General features: G+C 36.6%; 2 protein-coding genes across 3 annotated transcripts; one reads left to right on the plus strand and one right to left on the minus strand.

Moving 5' to 3' along the window:
* The first annotated feature begins 2,777 nt into the window (after positions 1-2,777).
* On the plus strand, positions 2,778-9,982 carry LOC110459553. Of its 2 annotated transcripts, none has more exons than XM_021511880.1 (2): positions 2,778-2,945; positions 8,947-9,982. In XM_021511880.1, the coding sequence occupies exons 1-2, from the start codon at positions 2,933-2,935 to the stop codon at positions 9,330-9,332; spliced, it is 399 nt and encodes a 132-aa protein (XP_021367555.1). In that variant the 5' UTR covers positions 2,778-2,932; the 3' UTR covers positions 9,333-9,982. The 2 variants fall into 2 exon arrangements, with proteins under 2 accessions (XP_021367555.1, XP_021367554.1); XM_021511879.1 differs by lacking the exon at positions 2,778-2,945 and adding an exon at positions 5,207-5,650.
* Positions 9,983-12,418: 2,436 nt separating this feature from the next.
* On the minus strand, positions 12,419-23,485 carry LOC110459536 (nuclear transcription factor Y subunit beta-like). Its single transcript, XM_021511850.1, has 9 exons — positions 23,240-23,485; positions 19,643-19,731; positions 18,797-18,867; positions 18,484-18,549; positions 18,092-18,159; positions 17,396-17,525; positions 16,933-17,005; positions 16,280-16,359; positions 12,419-15,827 (listed from the first exon to the last, which is right to left on the minus strand). Exons 2-9 carry the CDS (start codon positions 19,719-19,721, stop codon positions 15,801-15,803), a joined length of 594 nt encoding a protein of 197 aa, XP_021367525.1. The 5' UTR covers positions 19,722-19,731; positions 23,240-23,485; the 3' UTR covers positions 12,419-15,800.
* Positions 23,486-23,490: the final 5 nt, after the last annotated feature.

Consider the following 23,490-nt stretch of genomic DNA (forward strand, 5'->3'; position numbering starts at 1 on the left):
GGACGATCGGAAGCATCTGAATTGTCGCTCTTAAGAATAAAAGAAGACATAACTACTAAATGCATTGATTTATACTTAGTGTTGTAGGGTTCTTTGGTGTGACGTAACACTAGCAGTTGAGACTATCCACTGCGTCACCCAACTACCCTGAGGTTGTGTTAAGTTTAAACCTTATTTTATTCATGTCAATTAACATGTACAATTACAAAGACATTTCATTATGATGATTGGGAAACAAGTACTATTGTACTTATACATAGTCCTTCTCATCGTTCACAACAATCTTAGCTGATAATACATGTACAGTATATAACTTTGCAGTGATAGCCTAAATATGTACATAAGAAACTGTTTAGAAGGAAAGAAAGAACATGATACATATATTAGGGATAAAGAAAATAGTTAATTTTAAATGATATCTCAATGTAGTTAAATTCTAATTGCTTGTAAATCTTCTTGTTGATTTGATAAAATTTTGAGTAGCAGTACCTTTTTATACACAAAATAATACATAAGGGATTGTCAACAAGATTTCTGTCAAAAAGATGACGTTTTAAAGAACTGCATCCGAGACGTAGTCTAGTATGATATATTTGACATTGTCTCGATCCTACATAATAATATTCAGGGGGACGTTTCTTAGAGTTTTGGTCGAGATAGGAAAACGAATCTCATACGGAATATTATTCTCAGAAGAGAATCTGATACCTGCAAAATCGTTACCATGCCTAGTGCTGTAGTTATGCATTTTAGGCATGCTAGGAGGTACAAGCTTGGAAAGATAATCAGGAGTGAGACGATGAAGCATTTCAAAAATGTGTGTCAATTTATGTTTTTATTTTATTTATTTCACATAAATGTTCCCTTCTGGTTTCTATATACAACTTATATAGGTTTGTAAGTTTTTTAGCACCACATAATATTCTCGCTGCCTCCTGGTTAATTTTCTCAAGCTTATTTACATATCCAATAGTTATATTGTCCCAGACGACGTCAGCACATTCCAAAATAGATCTTATAAATGTAAAGTCTTATATTTGTAAACTTTTTCTATCAAGGGTAAAACATGTTTTCCGAGAAAGGTTTATTTTCATCGTCACCTTGTTGATAATGTCATCAACATGCATAGACCAACTACAATCTTCAAACAGTGTAACACCTAAATGTTTGTGGCAGCTCACATTTTCTATTGGGGCATTGTTAAGATATAGTAAAGGATGATTGGGAGAGTCATTAATTAGTCGTTCAGCTGCCAAGAAGGGCGTATCAACTATAATATAAATCGAGGTGTCGTTAGCGAAAAGCTTAATTACAGAGCCAATATCAATAACAATATCATTTATATAAATTAAAAACATAAGAGGCCCTAATATCGAACCTTGAGGAACACCAGCCTTGATATCTGCCAATTATGATTCCACTCCATTAATTATAACGTTTAGTTTTCTGTTTGTTAAATAGTTTTTGAACCATTGAATCTCTTTACCGCCTAATCCAATATTAATAAGTTTGTATATAAGGCTTTTGTGCCACACATGGTCAAATGCCTTGCTTATATCACAAAACAAAGTTCTTACTTCTTTTCCCGAGTCAACTGCCCTTCTCAAATAATTTGTAATATCCAATAATTGATTTACTGTGGAATCGCCGGGGCGAAATCCAGACTGGCATTTTGTAACTTAATTATACTCATGAAAAAAAAATTGTGAACATACACCCCTCCAATAATACTTAAAAGAGAAATAGGGCGATAAGTGTTCACGTCATTCTTTTCGTTCTTTTTATGTACATGAATAACATAAGCTATTTTCCAAGAGTCTGGAAATATGCCAGTTTGTATAGGTTGTGTGTACACACAGAAAACAGAAAACAAAATAGGTATAATTAACAGGGTGGAATCATACTTGGCAGATAGCAAGGCTGGTCTTCCTCAAGGTTTGATATTAGGGCCTCTTATGTTTTAAATTTATATAAATGATATTGTGTTGTACAAATATATATGTTGTTTAACAGACTAAGTATGAAATCAGCCTCACCAGACTAAATTTTCAACAAAGACAAACCGATAACAAAACTGAGAATAAGTAATCATACCCGAAAGATCCAAACGGGCAGAGCTAAAGAATACTCGACAACCCCGTCTTGTAAGAACTGTAACAACACACTAGAATACGAAGTACATTTCGTTTTTGTTGTATGTACTACTCCGACACTAGGAAATTATTTTTGAAATAAATATGACAATTACATCATTAACTGACATGCACAATTTACAAAGGATATCATCTAATGAGCCAATATCTTTGCAATGTTTGGGTCTCTTCATTAAAAAGTCTTTTGAACTGAGGACAATGGATTTACAAAGCATGTGCTTAGTATCAAAATTATGCTTATATATAGGTACAATATGTTTGTATTCGGCTTATTTGCAGTTATATCCATATCATGTAATCTTGTTTGGATGCGAATTGCAGTAAAAGTTTAACTGAAATAAATATAAATTTAAATATGTTCGTATTGTGAAGTAGCTAAAATATGTCATTATATTTATTTTTCATATATTATGTATTTTTTCAAAGTTGGAGGAAATAAGGAGAATAACAACCTGCAGTAGTTGGGCTTTAATTGATTCACCGAACAATACGATGTATAGCTTACCTGTATTGACTATATACCTGTACGCTTACCTGTGACCACTTATACATGTACGTTTACCTGTATCTGTATGTATACACGCGTCTGTAACAGGGGACGTAAATCCTATATACAAAACCTGATAGGAGTTTAGGGCTCAACGGCGCTGTTGCTATGCTGTTTGTTGTCAAAACGCTCCGACTCAATAACCTATAAATATACCTATATATTCTCTACTGAAGAGTGCTAGCCGTGTACTCGGATTTTTTTTCTTCGTAATTCTTCAGCGAGGAGGACCATGACAGAGGAAGGTGGGTCTGAATAACACCATTGTACTATTAACTCTTACAAACAATAATCCATTTTTACCTTTAATGTAAAATTCATGAGTAAACAATGACTTGATTGTACCGTGGCCGCTATCTGCCCGGAACATCTAACCCGTAATGGCCCGGGATCTCGTGAAATCGATATATGCTTACACTGTAGTGCTAACACTCCCAACAGAGTGTCTTGGAATGTGAACACTCCAAGATTTTCCCAGCTACAAATTTGATTTGAGAAGGGTTTGTTTAATCTGTTTCTTATATTAAATCTCCCCGATCAGGGTGACATGAGTGTTGGTGTTTATGTTGTATGGCTCAATACACATTTGACGTAATTTCCTGTACCACGAACACACGGCTGTCTGTCCGCCGGTGTTTACCGATCTCGGAATGGTTTATTTGTCCATCAATCACACATAAAGAGAAGTTTCGACAGCACAGTCGGGCGAAAGTAAAAGGATCAATGTAAACTCGTTTTTTTTTAATTGTGCAATATTTCGGCACACCGCTACGTATGTTTTTGCCTAGGGTACCAATCAACTCAGCCATAGGATTTAAAATATGAAATTATTCAATTGGCCTGCTTCAAATGTATTAATACACTGGGAGAACTAGAGCAGAATATCGGTATTCGATTGCTTTGTAGGAACATCACACTGTGGGATGCCAACACTCCATTGTCAACTTCTTGCATCACAAATCAATCTGACTTTAAGTTTGTACATACAGATTAGATAGTACTAAGAAACTGTTTCGAGACCTCTTAACAAATATATAGAAAGCAATATTTGAACAACGGTTCAAAGTATGAAGACTCAATGTGTTGGATGGTACATGTACTATCATTAGTGGCTACAAAGGCCTATCTCCGCCCTATCCTTTTTAAAATGCCGTGGAATCGTCAAACTTGAACAGTAAACCTACATTTTGCCATTTCCCCTTTCGTATTCCTTGCAATGCCGAGGATATATACGTACATTGACGAAACCAACCCATATATGCACAGGGACACATGTCAAATATAAACCGGAGTCACAGCATATATACTACTTTATTATTACTGTGACGCCCATTTATGTTATAGCATGTAGCGCGCCCCTGTGTATACAAGTCTCTACACGGGACATCGTATTTGGTGTCATCGACGAATCAGAAGACGCTTGTCCTTCTGGAACGCAAGGTCTTATTCTATTTGTACTTTTTCAGTGATCTCCATGTAAATATTTTGCCATGATTTAATCGATTTTGATTCCAAATACAACTGTGTTGACAATTTGGTATTCTCTTGGTTTTTTTCCTCAAAAGTTTGGTTTCATATTGAACTCCCTATCTTGTGTTGTCTTCCCTCCCGTTTTGGCGTTCTGTTGCTGACTTTGTTTTCCTTCAAGGAATATTTTCTTCGTGTTAAAATGATGAGCTCGTGTTATAGAACAATGAACCTTCTTCCCAAGGGTATTTGGTATTGTGGAAGAAAAGTTGCTCTTGATGAAGAACGATTAAGTCGAAATTATTAAATCAGCAAAACTGGGGTCTGAAACGTCCACTTATACCCACGGTATATGTCAATGGAATCATCAGGTACAGCCTGGCGAAACAGATGGTTTTGGCATACCCCGTGTACGACTCTATTTCTAATACCCCGTGTACGACTCTATTTCTAATACTTAAAACCAGATTACGTTTACTGAGTTATATGGAATGTGAACAAATTAATTAAATCTCTCATTTCAACTATAAATATTGATTTTATGTTAGTTATTGTTCATGCTTTTAAAGATCAATAAATCAACTTCGGGATATTGGTTTCGCTTCAACCTATAGAAGTTATGGATTATGAGCTTTCTAACTAAATAATGCAATTAGTCGATTTCAAAACTCATGTCTTTGAAGCTTTTCGTGAATTCACATGTAGTAATCTTTAAATCCACCAGGCCCGTTTGTCCACAACAGTTAATGGATTGTATGCCTCCTACAACATCGCTGGCCGCGATGATGGAGATTACATAGATTATTACAGTGTCACAGAATGTCCCGTACATTTACTGTTTCACTCAAAGCTCGCCGATACGATTGTATAAAATCAATAAATGTCTGATAAACTGGTTTCCTATGTTATTTACGTAAAAATATGTACATTTTAATTAATACTGAAGACGAGTATTGACACGAGACCAATCACCACGTCGATTACAAACACAGAGCGGCTGTACACCCCTTGACAGAGCAGGTCTGTCTCGCTGTCGCCAAGGCGCCTCTTGTTAGTATTGATAGGCGCTCCATCAACAGTTGTCTGCTCACTGAGGACCACGTATATGTCTTAAGCCACTTCCACGACGGATTTACGTAACTATTTTGAAGACAACGGATTCTTTTTGTAAAGTGAACGTGTTTTCTGGATCTAAATAAGTGATTTATTGTGTGAATTTTGATCTGAGTGGACAAAATCTCCATTCACGGTATTCTGACCAGAGAATCTTTGTGGAAGTCATTCTCTCCATAGTCGATAAGTGTATGACGAATAGGTTGGATTTTAATGAATTATTTTTGTGACGTGAATATATATTAGCCCATATCGTCTATTTCTCGTCCATTTCTCGTTGTTGGATTGTACACTCCAAAGGTACCCACGGACAATATTCTTTAAAATATAAAAAATATGCCGGGCCCCCGAGATCCAAAGAAAAAGAAAAGTAAGTCGTTGTCGTTGACTTTCAATCGTAAACACGTAACTTCGGCTTATAAAGTTAAAAGAGGCCCTATGGGCCTTAATCGTTCACCACGTATGTTATGCTGTGGGCAAATGAATCTGCATGAACGTTTAAAGTAGGTCAAGGTCAAAGCATTTCAATAAAGTTGATATAAAACAAACGAATACTAACGGATTCATTTGCTCTTTATAAAGTTAAAAGAGGCCCTATGGGCCTTTATCGTTCGCCACGTATGTTGAACGTTCAAAGTAGGTCAAGGTCAAAGCATTTCAATAAAGTTGATATAAAACAAACGAATACTAACGGATTCATTTGCTCTTTTGTAACCTTGACATTGGGTAAAGTACACTCATCCAAGCGTGCTCGTGGCCGAATGTCTTTACATTAGGCCTCATGGTTAATAGAAGAAGTTTTTAATGTATAATGTTGGAGAGGACGGAGGGACGGTCGGACGAAAGGCGCCGCACCATCCAATAAGCTCACATGTGTTTCGTGCCAGATGCTATCAAATTTATTTTTCGGAAGATGCTGGTTCAGAGTGAAGTTGAAATTTAACAATACTGAACTTGAACGGAAATATCTAATGAGAGGCTATAGATTTAACTATTGATGGCAACCCTTTGTTTTAACTTCTCCTCGGGTTCTGTTTGTTTGCTTTAGTGTCAAATGGATCTGCTATTCTGTCCTGGTGTGTTTAAACCGCAGTATTATTCATATTTATTTCATTACAAAAGCCCCGGCGGTGATTTGTACAGCCATGACAAGTTGTAAATTTATTCGGAGTAAGGTAATCCGATAGTTGATTTATTCACCTTAAAATAATAGTACATTTCTAGATTATTTGTAAACCTTTTAAAAACCCACCCCAACGTGAATGGGTGTCTGGTAGTTATAGAACAAACCCAACCCCGTCACAGTTGGTATTTAGTTCTAGAATACACCTATCAAACCGAACTCTCGCGTAATACATATTGCTATAGATTTAACAATAGGTACCATTTTACAACACTGGGTATTTACTAGTCCTACAACACTGGGTATCTACTAGTCGTACAACACTAGGTATTTACTAGTCCCACAACACTGGGTATTTACTAGACCTACAACCCTGGGCATCTACTAGTCCTACAACACTGGGTATTTACTAGTCCCACAACACTGGGTATCTACTAGTCCTACAACACTGGGTATTTACTAGTCCTACAACCCTGGGTATCTACTAGTCCTACAACACTGGGTATCTACTAGTCGTACAACACTAGGTATTTACTAGTCCCACAACACTGGGTATTTACTAGTCCTACAACCCTGGGCATCTACTAGTCCTACAACACTGGGTATTTACTAGTCCTACAACACTGGGTATTTACTAGTCCCACAACACTGGGTATTTACTAGTCCTACAACACTGGGAATTTACTAGTCCCACAAAACTGGGTATTTACTAGTCTAACAACACTGGGTATCTACTAGTCCTACAACACTGGGTATTTACTAGTCCTTAAACACTGGGTATTTACTAGTCCCACAACACTGGGTATCTACTAGCCCTACAACACTGGGTATTTACTAGTCCAACAACACTGGGTATCTACTAGTCATACAACACTGGGTATTTACTATTCCCACAACACTGGGTATCTACTAGTCATACAACACTGGGTATTTACTAGCCCTACAACACTGGGTATCTACTAGTCCGACAACACTAGGTATCTCCTAGTCCGAACAACACTGGGTATTTACAAGTCCTACAACACTGGGTATCTACTAGTCCTACAACACTGGGTATCTACTAGTCCTACAACACTGACTATCTACTAGTCCTACAACACTGGGTATCTATTAGTCCTGCAACACTGGGTATTTACTAGTCCTACAACACTGGGTATCTACTAGTCCTACAACACTGGGTATCTACTAGTCCTACAACACTGGGTATCTACTAGTCCCACAATACTGTGTATTTACTAGTCCCACAACACTGGGTATTTACCAGTCCTACAACACTGGGTATCTACTAGTCCTATAACACTGGGTATTTACTAGTCCTACAACACTGGGTATCTATTAGTCCTACAACACTGGGTATTTACTAGTCCCACAACACTGGGTATTTACCAGTCCTACAACACTGGGTATCTATTAGTCCTACAACACTGGGTATTTACTAGTCCTACAACACTGGGTATCTACTAGTCCGAAAAACACTTGGTATTTACTAGTCCGAAAAACACTGGGTATTTACTAGTTCTACAACACTGGGTATTTACTAGTCCCACAACACTGGGTATTTACTTGTCCCACAACACTGGGTATTTACTAGTCCCACAACACTGGGTATTTACTTGTCCCACAACACTGGGCATTTACTAGTTCTACAACACTGTGTATCTACTAGTTCTACAACACTGGGTATTTAGTTGTCCCACAACACTGGGCATTTACTAGTTCTACAACACTGGGTATCTATTAGTCCTACAACACTGGTTTTTTACTAGTCCCACAACGCTGGGTATTTACTAGTCGTACAACACTGGGTATTTCCTAGTCCTACAACACTAGGTATCTACTAGGCCGAACAACACTGGGTATTTACTTGTCCCACAACACTGGGCATTTACTAGTCCCACAACAGTGGGTATTTACTAGTCCCACAACACTGGGTATTTACTAGTCCTACAACACTGGGTATTTACTAGTCCGAAAAACACTGGGTATCTACTAGTCCGAAAAACACTGGGTATTTACTAGTCCGAAAAACACTGGGTATTTACTAGTTCTACAACACTGGGTATCTACTAGTTCTACAACACTGGGTATTTACTAGTCCTTCAACACTGGGTATCTACTAGTCCTACAACACTAGGTATCTACTAGTCCTACAACACTAGGTATTTACAAGTCCTACAACACTGGGTATTTACTAGTCCTACAACACTGGGTATCAACTAGTCCGAAAAACACTGGGTATTTACTAGTCCTACAACACTGGGTATTTACTAGTCCTACAACACTGGGTATCTACTAGTTCGAAAAACACTGGGTATTTACTAGTCCTACAACACTGGGTATCTACTAGTCCTACAACACTAGGTATCTACTAGTCCGAAAAACACTGGGTATTTACTAGTCCTACAACACTCGCGTGTTTCTTTTATATCAAAGAATGTCAGGATCTTTTGTGTCTGAACCCTGTTTTCTTGGTGGGATCCTCTTGAGTTTATCACGAGTTTACATACTAAATCTAATTCATGTGTTATATTTGCCGTTTTCAGTGGCGACAGCAACGAAGACGAAGGAGTCTGCAGTGCTGAAGGACAGCAGCCTCGCCATTCTGGCCAAGGAGATCGGCCAGGAAGACCTAAATGGACTTGTGTTGACCATGTACCTTAACGTCCCAAACACAGACATTGTCAATATCGCCAACGGTGCGTCTGAATGTGGACTCGTAGACGCTAACGAATCACTGCGATCAGAAACAACGCGCAAATGTCTGATACACTGGAAGAACATGCGCGCTGGAGTAAAGGAGCGGGAAAAGGTGAAAGAATTGGACAGAGCACTGAAGGAACTTGGGAAAGCAGAAATCGCCGACGTTGTGTCAGAGCGACACTCAAATAACGCCGATTTGACGCCTGATGCTTTCTCTAACCTTGGTTAAAGGAGGCTTTAAAACAGACTTTAACACATTACATCGACCGCCACATTTCGTTTCTACTTTTATATCGACACTATTTTAATCCAGTGAATGGTAAGGTTATGTGCTTCTAGCGTAATTAAGGATGTATGTTATCTAAATGAATCTCCTTTCCTAAAGCGTTAGATTTTTTGAAGTGTAATTTGGACTATTTTAATTAACTGACACACATTAGCAGGTATCCAACAAATGAACTGCTTTAAAAACAGCTGAGGATAGTTTAAGACAACTAGGGGAGATAACCCCGCCACAAATAATATCACATGTATACATGTTTCGACACCAATGATCTAGGTATTACTGTTTGTGATGTAGATCTGTTATTAATAATTTGTGTGTAAGGTAGCCTGTGATTTGAATATGTACATGTGTATAACAACAAACACTTCATTTATAAACGTTGAACTAGCTGATCCGTGCTAGCTGGAAAGCAACTAACTTTGATCACAAATTACCAGAAGAATGTATGCAACTTTAACTGCCAAAATATCTTGTTCTTGGAAAATGTTTAAACAAAAAACTACTGGATCAATATACCGATACTCAAAACATACGAGTTAATTTGTATTGTATTCATAATTGTAATATTTTCATAATTAAATATTGAAAAGATATTGTATTTAGTTACGTTTTAAATATATTGACTTACGGGATGAATCTATACCAATTAATCGCTCACCGGGCTTAGTGGAACAATAATTTAATTATTTCCAATTTGTACATGTCTTCATGTCCGATAAATTACCTCTGACCTACTGGGAATGAATCCTTAGGATTCGATACACAATGAAGCAGTCCTATCCGATTAACACTTTCTGGATGACTCCTATATTGTATAACACCAATCCTAGATTGAAACATCATGAGTACGCAAGACCGAGCCAACAGAGGAAATCATGCTAGCCAGTGAGTCAGAGGGGCGAAGGACGGGATCTCAATAGGGGAAATATTGGTAGTCCTTTAAGATCCGACTCCTTCAGTACCTGTAAAGGGATTTTAACCAAATTACCTCGAAGAGTATCTATTGGCCACGGGATCACAACATCATGAAGTTTGTTCAAATCCCCCGATGAGGTTGGCGACAAAACATGAATTTTGGTTTTTAAAACTGTATTTCTCAAAACCAATCGAGATCCTCACTATATCACCACATACTGTGCTTCCAGGATTGGCCCAGGAGTCCTACCTCGCCACAATGGACCTAGTCCTCAATCATATCTAGGGATGGCAGAGATCCCCACTTACGTATATATTTGTTTGGGATGAAGAGACGAATACATCCATGCTTCCACGAATTGACTCAAAAATCTGGCCTAGCCAATGGGGACTGAAAATCCTGTTCATGACATAGAAACAGTTTTGATCCACTTATGCTACAATAATTGCCTCAGAGTCCTGTCAACCCCTGGGGACTTCACTTATTCCGTGTTCATACTAATTAAAATTAAAGACCCTTGGAACACTAAAGATAAAAGGTATTTCCACACCGTCTTCGTCTCCCGGTCCATAACGGATACATGTATATAAAGATTCCTTCGACTTTTTCTATTTATTGTACTCTTTTGACATACCTGTATCTTATTTGTCTGCCTGTTATGATAGTAGTGCCACCTTCACCTGGGCCCGTATTCAGGAAACCGTTCTCATGCTCAAGCATGACGTTTTAGTCACGTGACACGGTCAAAAAGTCAATTGTAATAATTTAAAATGTATGTTGCAGTTAATCTTTGCAAAATTCATCCAAATCATTGACAAAATGTGATTTTTCATTAATTTATCACTGTAACAGAAAATGTGACTTGAGCACAGATTCCAAGTTTGAGCACGAGAATGGTTTCATGAATACAGGGCAAGGACTAAATAATTTCCATACCACAAATGCCTAAGGTCATGTGTTTCCAATATTTATATTGACATTAACTTTCCACAGGGAAATGTAATTATAAAACTTTATATATGGATGTATTGTGACTAGAGCCTGTGGCACGCCACTCTCTGCTTCCCTTCTCCAAGGTCACTGACAGGCGTTTTGAAAATATATTTTGTCGGAGCAATAAGCTTTGAAATGCTCAACTTTTACCAACCTTCACGACTTAATTATAATTTGCCTGTGTACTTGGGATCATCCATGTAAGTACTGCTAAGGTGTCCGCGAGTAAGTCATTCCATCTGGTGCTTGTTGCAGCAACCACAAAGCCAATAACTACATTTATAATTTGATAATAATTCGAGGTTCTTATATACCGCTTTATCACGACCTATGAATAGTTCATAGGTCGTCTCAAAGCGGTTCACAAATTATTATCCGTGGTTATAGGGCCTTTGCAACCAGCCAATACCTTTCTCAACTCCCTGGGGAGCATACAGCCGGTGCTACCATTTGGTGCTCACAGCTTACAATTCAACAGTTCTAGCACTGCCCAACCACATACTCATTTACAGCTGAGTAGACTAGACTGGATCAAGGGGAGTAAGGTATCTTGCTCAAAGATACAACACAGTGCAGTAGCGTGACTCTAACCCACAACCCTTTGGTCAAGAGCCCGGCATTCTACCACTAGACTTCCGTGCCTCCTACAAAGTGGAATATAGACGTCACCCATCAACAATATCAAGGTCAGACGTGGGGGTCAAAGGTTAGGTTAGTCCTGCTTGTCTAAGCATTTATTTTTCAATGGCTGGATATGTTAAAAAGTACAAGGATGAATTCTGACTACATGCATGTATGGTGTTTATTCTGTAGTCGACAGGTCAAGGTCACGGACAATCCAAAGGAAAATGTACACTATTTTTCTTTCTTTTAACAAAGTTTTGGAGACAATCTTATAAGAGTATATAATTGTAGGTAATTACTGAATTTGAACCAGTGTATGCTATAAAGTATTTAAATATTCTTCACACAAGACTGATGAAACAAGTCTTGTGGTTTTCATTTGAGTAAAATCAAAACTGATGGACAAGTTTAATTAATCTCATAAGAAACAGACACATATTCCAGAACACTTTCATCATATAGATCTATAAATTATAAATATGAGATTTAACATACATTCACAGTGATGCTATTTTATTTGCATGATTTTACATGAAAGTCAACATTTAGATACAATTTGTATAAACATGTCCCTTTATTGGGTAAAAGCACCAACTTTTTTAGGATGTTTGAATATTTTTTTCTCTTTTAAAATTAAGCAATATACATAACAGCAGGAAAAAAATGGTAATCGTCAGGAAAGAAAATCTAAGGTATTTCATCTTTTTAAACAACATATAAATGCAATCATTGATTAAATACTGCCCTCAAATGAAATAACTCAAGTGTTTGCACATGTTTGATCAAGACCTTGGGGAAAACAACCCACAATATTCTACTACACTGCAGGACTTTCTCAACTATGCTATTACACACCCATAGCTGTACTCATCATGTCACAAGGTGAAATTGAATTGTCAGCTAATTAATGAAATAATAATTATAAATGGGATAGTTCTAATCCAAATATAGATCTGTTTGGTCACAGCCGCATAAATCTATTGAAGATATAACAATATACAAGTTTTAAGCATTAACTCACCCTTGAAATTTCATAATGAACTATTCCAACCTTTGAAATGGAAGAGTTCAAAAGTGTCTTTAGGGGTGAATGAGTTAATGGGCAGCTTCATATAAATCTACCCTTCGATCTTTAAATGAGCCTGCCGTGTAGTATTTATATAATCTGGAGTTAAGTTACTATTAAGCGCATACATAATCATGTGCAAGCTTAATTTTTTAATAAACATGATATTCTATCCTCATGGAAAATGATGACACATTCTTTGTTTACCTATTGTACATATATAACAACAGTGTATCTATAGGTTATTACAATGTTATTATTAAAACACGAGATATGAAGATTATTTTTCCAATACTGTATGCGTGTACCAAGAAATACTAATGCTTCTGTTACCAGGCTTCATCCACACAGAATGAGGCTGGCAATAAATCACACAGTTGTGATATGGTACATATAGAAAATGATTTTCCCACCACATCATGACTGCCCATTACTTAATCAATAAATAAAGGAATGGCACATAATTAGCTAGCTAAAAGTATTTCTTATCATCATTATGGAGATGTCAGATCATTTCTGTCAGGAGTTGTACTATCTACATGTATATCAGATCAGAGCCGAAGAAAGTAGCAGACAGAATGCAGAAAGGAAAAATGATTGAATGGGATAAGGATGAAACTGGATTGATGAAAACATGAAAAAGATAAATGCACATGTCATTTTGATGTAACCAATATGGGATACCACAGTACAGGACAGTTATATCTGTGTATATCAACCATGAGACTGCAGACCAAGACTTTCATAATCTCCGAAATCAGAGACACTCCTATTTCCCCTACACTCTTGGAATTCCCCTACACTCTTGGAATATGCCATGACAAAATCAAAGACTCTGTACACAACATTTTATGGATGATACAAGACTAGTTCAATTCTTTGAAGTACATTTGTACATATGATATAACAGTTAAAATTAATCTTTGAAGGTACATGTAATATGTATCAACCAAGTGACTGGAAAAGTTTGTTTTATACCTGAAACCAATCAAACAGCTAATATATACTGTGTGAGGGTGTGGAGAAGATATGTGTATCAAGAGAATCAAAGAAGCCTTGGATTTTGAAGATGGATATTCCTTTATATTAGAACTAGACAAAGAGTTAACAGATATCCATATATAACTAGTTATATTACAGAACAAACAATAGATGGTACAATGTCATAGCTCCTTTGTCATAAATTATAACCAATCCATTTGAATACATTAATGGCAAGATAATATAAATTTGATCGAAATAATATCTGCTATACAAGTAACATTTGGTTGTACTTGTGTTAAAAAATAACAGCTTTCATCAGCGAATAAAATAATAACAACATTGATTCTGTTATGCATAAATAGACACTCGTGTGCCAGCGATATAAATCTACCCCGTTACTCATATCAGTGTTGTACGTATACAGATAACACAATTAACTGACAGCATGACGTTACGTTTTCTAGTATTATCTAATTGTGAGGATAAGCATTCATAATTCAACATAACACTTGATTCTAGTGCACAGTGTTACAAGAAAGAGAAAATGGCTGGTCTTTGAGCCAAACCGGGACTTTCACACACACCATACGGATGCACTACTAATAGGGCTACCGGGTTGCCAGGGATAGACCCAGTCCAGTTCCACTACACACACACCATACGGATGCACTACCAATAGGGCTACCGGGTTGCCAGGGATAGACCCAGTCCAGTTCCACTACACACACACCATACGGATGCACTACCAATAGGGCTACCGGGTTGCCAGGGATAGACCCAGTCCAGTTCCACTACACACACACCATACGGATGCACTACCAATAGGGCTACCGGGTTGCCAGGGATAGACCCAGTCCAGTTCCACTACACACACACCATACGGATGCACTACCAATAGGGCTACCGGGTTGCCAGGGATAGACCCAGTCCAGTTCCACTACACACACACCATACGGATGCACTACCAATAGGGCTACCGGGTTGCCAGGGATAGACCCAGTCCAGTTCCACTACACACACACCATACGGATGCACTACCAATAGGGCTACCGGGTGGCCAGGGATTGACCCAGTCCAGTTCCACTACACACACACCATACGGATGAACTACCAAAAGGGCTACCGGGTTGCCAGGGATAGACCCAGCCCAGTTCCACTACACACACACCATACAGATGCACTACCGGGTTGCCAGGGATAAACCCAGCCCAGTTCCACTACACACACACCATACGGATGCACTACCGGGTTGCCAGGGATAGACCCAGCCCAGTTCCACTAAACACAGAAATAGTCCTTCCACAAAGCATTTGTCATTTACAGAATAACATGATATCACAATTTTGATCCTGGTTTTGAAATGTGCACAAATATACTAGCAGCTAATCCACGGTCATCTGTTTCTTATAGCAGGTATATAGTGAAGCACATTGTACTGCCTGTTCCACTAAACCTGGGTGAATACAGGAATCACCACTGCAAGTTTATGTACAGCAGTCTTATTGAACACCCTAACTCAGCTGCCTTCGTTCCCATGAAATGACTGGATAAATGGAACAACTTTGAGCAGAAAAAACTAAAACTCTGTCTCCATATATACTTGTTGGATAGTGGAACAATCGGTGTAACTTTGGATTATGGGGCTCAACTCTGTATTGTTCGTCGCTGATCATACAAAAATAATAGTATGAAAGTGAAGAGTAAGTTCACCAATGTAACATACTCTGTAATTCAATATTGCAATAATCCCACCAGGATAAAACGAAATCACTTTCCCACAGTTTAAAGACAGGGACAGGACACTAAAAATCTCAACAACGTATCCTCTTCATCCGAAAGTTATCTGTTGTGATATCTGAAAGCAAAGTAGATGACATTTCATATGTTGAATAAAGTAACCAATATTGTATCACAATTTGACAGCTGTGGGAACCGTAGGTCAACAGTCAAATAGTGTTTTTTTGTTAATTTGAAACTTTTTACATGGTCCGATATAAAATTCTTGCTAGGCACTTTAAAAAATACTGATATTCAGAGAAGTAGTGTTTCGAGTCACCAGCACTTTTAACATCCTTTACATATCGTAATAATAAACACAATATTAATTCTCATGTTGATTCTCATGTTTGACATGAATCATGTGTCAAGACTTGTAAAATGCTGTATTTTCAAACTTTCATATCAATGTAGATATATATTTTATACACACACTTTGTAAATATCATCCTGATATGTACTATTCCTTGACTTGAAAGCTTACCTGGTTTGGAGGATATGTACGTACTATTCCTTGACTTGAAAGCTTACCTGGTTTGAAGGATATGTCGCTGTGTATATTACGTTCTGTTGATCTGTTGCCAAGATATTGCTTTGTAATGTGTGGGGATCTGTTAAGTAATAACATCATAATTAAGTTATTAACAATAAATGTAGCAACTCAAAGTAAACATTCCACTCTTTACAGTGCCATCATGTTAAATGCTACTTCAACACTGCAGAGTTTCAACCACTGCATTGTCTTTTGATATAAAATTAATCAAAAATAAACTATAAGTGTCTGTAGATAAGAATGCACCTGCTGCCATGCAATTAGAGCCAATTTTTTAATCTATAAAATAGAAATGGTGACCTTGACCATTTGGTTCCTGAAATTCAAACTCATTCAAAGTATTCTTATACCTGCCCTTAGATTACACTTATAAGTTTGATCAAAATGTGTAAGCATTCACTAAAGCTTGAGTGATGCAATCAAAATGGTTGACATATTTGTATAGCTAATACTGGTGAGCTTGGCTTTGGAACCCGACACACTTGGTGGCCACTTTGTTTTTACTATCAGTCTTTTAAAATGAAGCATGCATAACATGGCAAGAAAATATTTGTGGGGGAAAAAATCACTGAAAAAATCCCAATACAGATTACAGATGTAATAACACACTATTTAATAAGACATTACTTACTGAAACTGTCTTCTGAAAGATCTTCTAGTCTACCTTCCTCTGGTAGCTGTCCTGACTTGTCACCTTTAGCAGACTGGAGGATGAAAAAAACAAATAAAAAATGTAGTAAACACTGGTATATTTAGTACACACAAGATGAATATAACAAACTGAATACAAAAACGTTCTTAACACTGTATTCAATCTACCATGAAGTTAATCTGTTTTGATTGGAATCATTCTAAAATATCATTCTAGATTGATGTTACTCGAGACTCCAGGAAATAGCCAAAATCTTGGCAAGGACTTACCAAATATGATTGAATATCAAAAATGAATATCAAAAATGATTTTCAATATTGAAGATGAAATTCTTTTGACTACTGATTTATATTTCTTGTTTTCTCATAAAGTTCATGTTTAAATAGATATTATAATACAGTGACAATTAACATGGTATATTACTGTGTAAAGACCGACTTACTTCTCTGTATTTTTGAAGGTATAGTTTCAGTGGTTCAACATAACTGTCGAAACCTAAGGTTGACATTGCAAACAAAATGTCTTCTCCGTTAATTGTCTTCCTCTTTTCTTGGTGACATCTCTCACTAGCTCTTCACAATGTTAAGGTTTCCACTATAATATTTACAATACACGTTACTATGACACTTCCCTTACAAGAACCTACCAAAATCCTTTTTTATTCAGTGCACTGTATGAATGGCAATATACCCTGGTATATACAATAAGGTTGACTGTTACAATAAGGAATGATGACTTACAAGACAAATAAACATACAAGGAATTTGCAGGAACTTTATATATATCTATATTGTCTTGAATCTCCTCAATTCTATGTCTTTGTCCAAAAACTGAAGGAGTTTAAACTATTAAAGTTCATGGTTTTTCTAAACACACAGAAATTTAAACATTTAAACGTTTAGATAAGTCTGAGGCTCAACTTTACAAATTTAGTTGCTTAGAAATATATCATTTTAGTTTTTAATTTAGCTATGGTATCAAAAATGACACACCAGTAGTCTAAATAACAAGTCTGTTTTATCATTGATCAATAACGCAACTTAAATTATACAACTTAATTTTTATCAGTATCATAAATATAAACTGTATATGCTAATAAAGGGAGATAATAGATATTTTCGATTTAAACAAAGGATACTCGCTGGTAATGAAACTGATGAACTCTGACACACATTCCTGAACACATTCTTTGGCATCTTTTGCAATCTAAAATGAACAAGAATACTGCATACTATTAACACCACATGTGTCTACTTTAAACTTTCAAACGAACAAATATTATTTTTCAAAAGTTAACTGGGACAGCATCAATATCAGTATATTTTATTTTATTTCACGATTCTGAATAATAGTAAACAGTTAATGGATTGTTATTTGCAAAATATGAAAATTCATGTATGTTTTCATCCAATTTGACACCAAGCAGTTTCTTTAGTTATTTACTTGCATTTTGAGAAGCAAGAGTCTGGACTAATGAGTTTAAACATTCTCTACCCCTGACTGTGTTTGGTCAGATTTTGGGATACTTACTTTACCAGACTTTGGAATTGATTTCTTCATTATTCTTGCAACATTTGCGATGGGAAGAAATCTGTCCTGTAAAAAAATAAAAATAAAATACTGTGTGTCAATAAAACTGTCAAAATGATAGCAATTCTGTGGACTGTATGATACAAGACTTATTATCAGAATTTGTGAAGTGATGAAGACAAGACATACATTGTACAACATATTTTATCAAATGCCTGAAAACATTATTATTAAGTGTAATGATGCGAACAATGTCTCGGAAGATACTATTTAATGGTCCTATACAGCTTGTGATGCAGATTTGTTATCTGACCTGTTCTCTTAGGGGTTCATTATCTCGGGGTTCGTCGTCATTTTCAACTGACTGTAATGTCTCCTCTCCATCTGTGGATGAAAGAAAATTTAAAATCTCAATTAGTTTTGATATTAGCAATAACAATAACATAATCAAGCAGCGTATGACACAAACAGTGAACTTTGGGACACTTTAATATCAGTATCCAAAAATATCATAATCAAGTAGTGAACGTCGACACAAAGTGAACTTTGGGACAGTTTAATATCAGTGTCCAAAAAGTTTATAATCAAGTAGTGAAGGATACAAAGTGAATTTCTCAGTGTTTGAAAAAGCGCTGTGTATATTGAAATTTCAACTGTCCATGTCAACCCCAGATGTTAGTTCCCCTCCCCCACCCCCACCCCCTTCTCTTTAGCCTATCCATCATCTGGATCATTACAGAGACATGGACATTTTAACGCTCCTCCTCCATCTCCTCCTTTCGAGATTATATAATTAGTTTGATCATTCACTTCAATCTTATTGTGATACCATTAAATTACAAATCGATATAGACTTAGTGAAATATGTTTACTTACTCGGAGGATATTGGATTGCCCTTTTGTTCAATAATGTTGATGTTCATGTGATAATGATGTAATATTTCTTACAAGGATACAAGAGTAGAACTTCTTTATAGCGATAATATTAAAACATGTTCATTAGTAAATAACTATTTAACCTTACTGTATACCCATACAACTGTGCGCCAATATGTGAAATGAAAGCCAAGTGTTTTACTTTAATGCATATGTGCCATAAATCACCTCAATTGAAAACTTAAACAGTCATCCATGTCGATTATGAAATGTTATAACCTACCATCCTGTAGTGGAACTGATCCTGAAAACATGGAGTCCCCAAGGCTATCCACAGCACTGTCTCCTGAGTTACCATCCATTGTAGCTCACCTAGAAGGAAAAAGAAAATGGAGGTAGAAATTTAAGTGAGTGTTGAAAATTGCAGAACTGAACTGCATCATTCACCTACGACCAGGTAGCTTGATTTGTTTCAGAGCAACTGTCTAGAGTTTGGAGGGTCCCAGGTTCAAATTTCGGTCTTGGCATGCCTTTTCCTTTTCCTATGGCAGTGGTGCCTGTGACCAAACCCTGTTTCAAGTACTGGGCGAATGCTAGGGAGTTAAAGTCTTAGAAAACAGAGGGAGGAATGTAGCAGAACTGGGCTGAGTTGACACTCAGCACCCAGGTAGCTAATAATAAGCTCAATTGGTTAGAGCGCCTATCTCAAGTTCGGATGGTCCAGGGTTTTAATCCTGGTCTAGTCATGCATTTTCCCATTCCTGTTACACTAACAAACCTACAATAATGTTTGCTAAATAAATAAAACCAAACATAAATAAGTACAAGTATTATATGAAATACAGACACTGTATTTGTCCTTATTAATAAGCAATGTCAGTATTTAGCATTATGAGAAATTTAGAGCAATTTCAGAAGCTTTCAAATAGGCACTTTACAAATATTTAAAGTTAAATATGGAAAATTGTTGTTAAAGATGACAGTACAAGTTGAAAAGCTTTTAATTAAGATAAAAAAAAGTTTTGAATTTATTATTCTGGTTTTGAGATCTTTCCCATCTATTCCGACTATCGTTTTCTACAGTGCCGACATTTTAGTTTGCCCTTGCTTGGTAAAGAGTATGGGTTTCGCTGGGTATAAAAAGCGCATTACCTGTCACACGGGTTATCACTATACAACTGACCGTCTTGCGACTCAATGCACCGCTTTCACACTGTTTTCACACAGGATGTTATTACAAGTTGGATAACTAAAAGGTAGGCATTAGCGTTAGTCGTATGTTTGTTTCGTTCAGGGCTGTTTGAGGTTGTTGTTTTTTTTAGGGGGGGGGGGGATTGTGCATTAGATATTTAATTGGTCGTATTTTACCATTGTGTCCACTTTTTTTAGATAAATGATATCTTTGATGTGTTCTATTTCAAATCTATTAGACTGATCTTATCGTGAAAGTGTTGTATTTATATAGTATAGTAGTGTCACTTTGCGTACACATTAAACAAATGATAACCGGTCTGACGTGTAATGCGCTTTTTATACCCAGCGAGACCCATACTCGTTACCAATTCAATGCAAGCGAGTACATTCTATAACGTCGCCGCTTCCTTAGGTACGACAGCCGAAAAAGACTGAAAGCTTATTCACTTGCACTGTCAGCTTTTAAAGGGGAATCGGGATGAATCAGACAAGAAAACTATATCAGGGATATCGGTGCTCATCTAATAAGAACAAGTTACTTTTCATAGTTTTATTTAGTAGATAAAGATATTTTCATTAACATCATCAGTTATCAATGGCATTAATAATCATAGCCCCAAAAAGGTGAAATATTATCTTTTAAAAATTGAATGTTCAGAACGGCAGGCAAAATGCTAGAGCATTCTAATATTACAGTTGTTACGGCAGTAGCGGATCATTGTCTATAGCGGATCACTCGGAAAACTAAATCTGTTAACATTAAAATGAGCATAGCTAGACGGAAATTAAATGTACAAACTTGTTAATATAGTTTTATTCTTGAAAGTAAAAACTGAAGATTTAGTGTAATTAGTAAATTAACAGCAAAATCACGAAAACATTGTTTTGTCAATACGATGCACACCTAGTGGACGCCATGTTGGAAAACGGCCGGTTCAGGAAAAAAACAGTTTTTTATTTCAAACCACCATATTAGCCAAATGAAATATTGTTTTATGGATGAATTACGTTGTATTGTTTGTGGAAAACTCAGTGTTCTGTTAGGTAACAACTGTTTACAAATATGAGCGAGCTTTTTCCGAACTGTGTTTTTGTGTCTATAGCGGATCAGTGTTTCGTGGTACGCACGCGTATGAACATAACTGAACGTGCACACGCGATTTCGAAAATTGGAAGAGCAGAAGAAGAAAACATTGTGATCCAGATCAAGACAACAGGTAATTGTGTAGTTGCACAACAAAATCACCCTTTATTCGCCCCAATATATTAACATGTCACATGATTATTTTGATACCAAAAATAGCATGTTTACAATATCAAAAGCATGGCAAACTTGTTACTCTACCTTGAATCGGGCCATTAATTCTCAAATCCATATTATCATTGACCAAAACATGACTCCAAAGCACATCATTAAACTCCAAACGAGTACCGAATAATAAAACCATGATATTTGTAAATAAGCGTATCAAACTCTCACTGAATGAAAAGTTGACTGGGTGTGACGTAGCAATCGAGCATCACCATCAGAGGCCCACCAGGGGGCGCGATCCGTTAATAGACACAAAAACGGTAGGCTTTGTTTTGTTAATTTTGTTTTATATGGTCAATGTTCATACATTATTTTAATATGACATGAAAGGATATACTTTGTAGATTCTATAAATATACCATGTTTGTGGTAACCCTGTTCTCAGAAATTGTGTGGATCGTTTTTTCGCCGAGTGATCCGCTACTGACGTAACAATTGACTACATTGTATAGTTTTCCAGATCTTGACTAATCTTCCCTAATTTTGTTAATGAATAAAACTGTAGTGAAACTTGGGCAGGTGATTTACTGCATAACAGGTATAGCTCAGTTTGTTATGTATAGTTACGTAGTTTTTCTCACTATTTTTATTCTTATCCCATATTAATCGTTGCTAGCCCCGTGATCTAAGCTACAATGTTGTGGACTTCAAATTTCCCCCTATGTTTAATACAATCCATGAAAAGGTCTGCATGATTTGGTTTCTTTTAAAAAATAAATGACTTGTAAAGCTAGTCAAGCCAAAAACAAATCCAAAGCAGTGGCACGGGATCATTTTATGGAATTACTTGTTTTAAATTTTACAAATATTGACATAACTGGCCTAGGATAGTATGATGGTTTTACTTTTAAGTTACATTTGTAAGGATACATGTGCTTATTATTACTATTATAACCCATTATATACCCAGGAATGACTTACGGTTTCAAGGCACAGTAACGTACGTACACCATTCGATGAACATTATAAATTACTTTCAGTTTGATTGGCAATCATTATAAACCCAGCGATCTGATTAGGGATGACCGTAAAATTAAAGTAGTCTTTTATCGACATAATTAATTGATCAAATGAAATTACATCAGTAGGTGGGCTTTCCTCTTAAAACATAAGCAATCAGCCATAAAACGTAGACTTCATTCCACGGTGACGATCAGGACATGGTTATCGTAACGGAGGAAATTTATATTTCACACGGAAATAGCACTTTTTACAACAACACAAAAGAAACATGGCGACTCATATTGAAGTCTACCTTGAAACATGCGAATATTGGCTGTACATATTTAATTTTCCATTGAATTATTCGCTTGTATGTCAATTCAAAATAATCGCACGTGTAGACCATTGGCCATTAGGATACTATCAACAAACCTCTGTGATTGAGAAGAACTTGAGAAATTGGTTGGTCAATGCAGGAGCCAGTGAGATTTCAGAGACTGCCAGCCACTCAGCAGAGAATGTGACATTCGATGGCTGTTAAGTTGACTGTCTTGCCCTACAGAATCTTTTAGCAAATTTAATAAATTTGCGGATACATGAATTATTTCAGGTATCATACGAGAATCACATATGTTATTTTTTGCAGTCGTACAATTAATTGTATTACATACCGGCTATAATAA

This window comes from Mizuhopecten yessoensis, unplaced genomic scaffold (assembly GCF_002113885.1).
Source record: "Mizuhopecten yessoensis strain PY_sf001 unplaced genomic scaffold, ASM211388v2 scaffold10107, whole genome shotgun sequence".
NCBI lineage: Eukaryota > Metazoa > Mollusca > Bivalvia > Pectinida > Pectinidae > Mizuhopecten > Mizuhopecten yessoensis.

What these genes read in the sequence shown, in the direction of transcription:
- LOC110459553 (XM_021511879.1), top strand. Translation starts at nt 5,617, where the DNA reads ATGCCGGGCCCCCGAGATCCAAAGAAAAAGAAAA. An exon ending in AGATCCAAAGAAAAAGAAAA is followed by an intron (nt 5,651 to 8,946) that starts GTAAGTCGTTGT and finishes TGCCGTTTTCAG; the next exon opens with TGGCGACAGCAACGAAGACG.
- LOC110459536 (XM_021511850.1), bottom strand. Translation starts at nt 19,721, where the DNA reads ATGGATGGTAACTCAGGAGACAGTGCTGTGGATAGCCTTGGGGACTCC. An exon ending in ATGAACCCCTAAGAGAACAG is followed by an intron (nt 18,550 to 18,796) that starts GTCAGATAACAA and finishes ATTTTTTTACAG; the next exon opens with GACAGATTTCTTCCCATCGC. An exon ending in TCTTTCAGAAGACAGTTTCA is followed by an intron (nt 16,360 to 16,932) that starts GTAAGTAATGTC and finishes ATTACTTAACAG; the next exon opens with ATCCCCACACATTACAAAGC.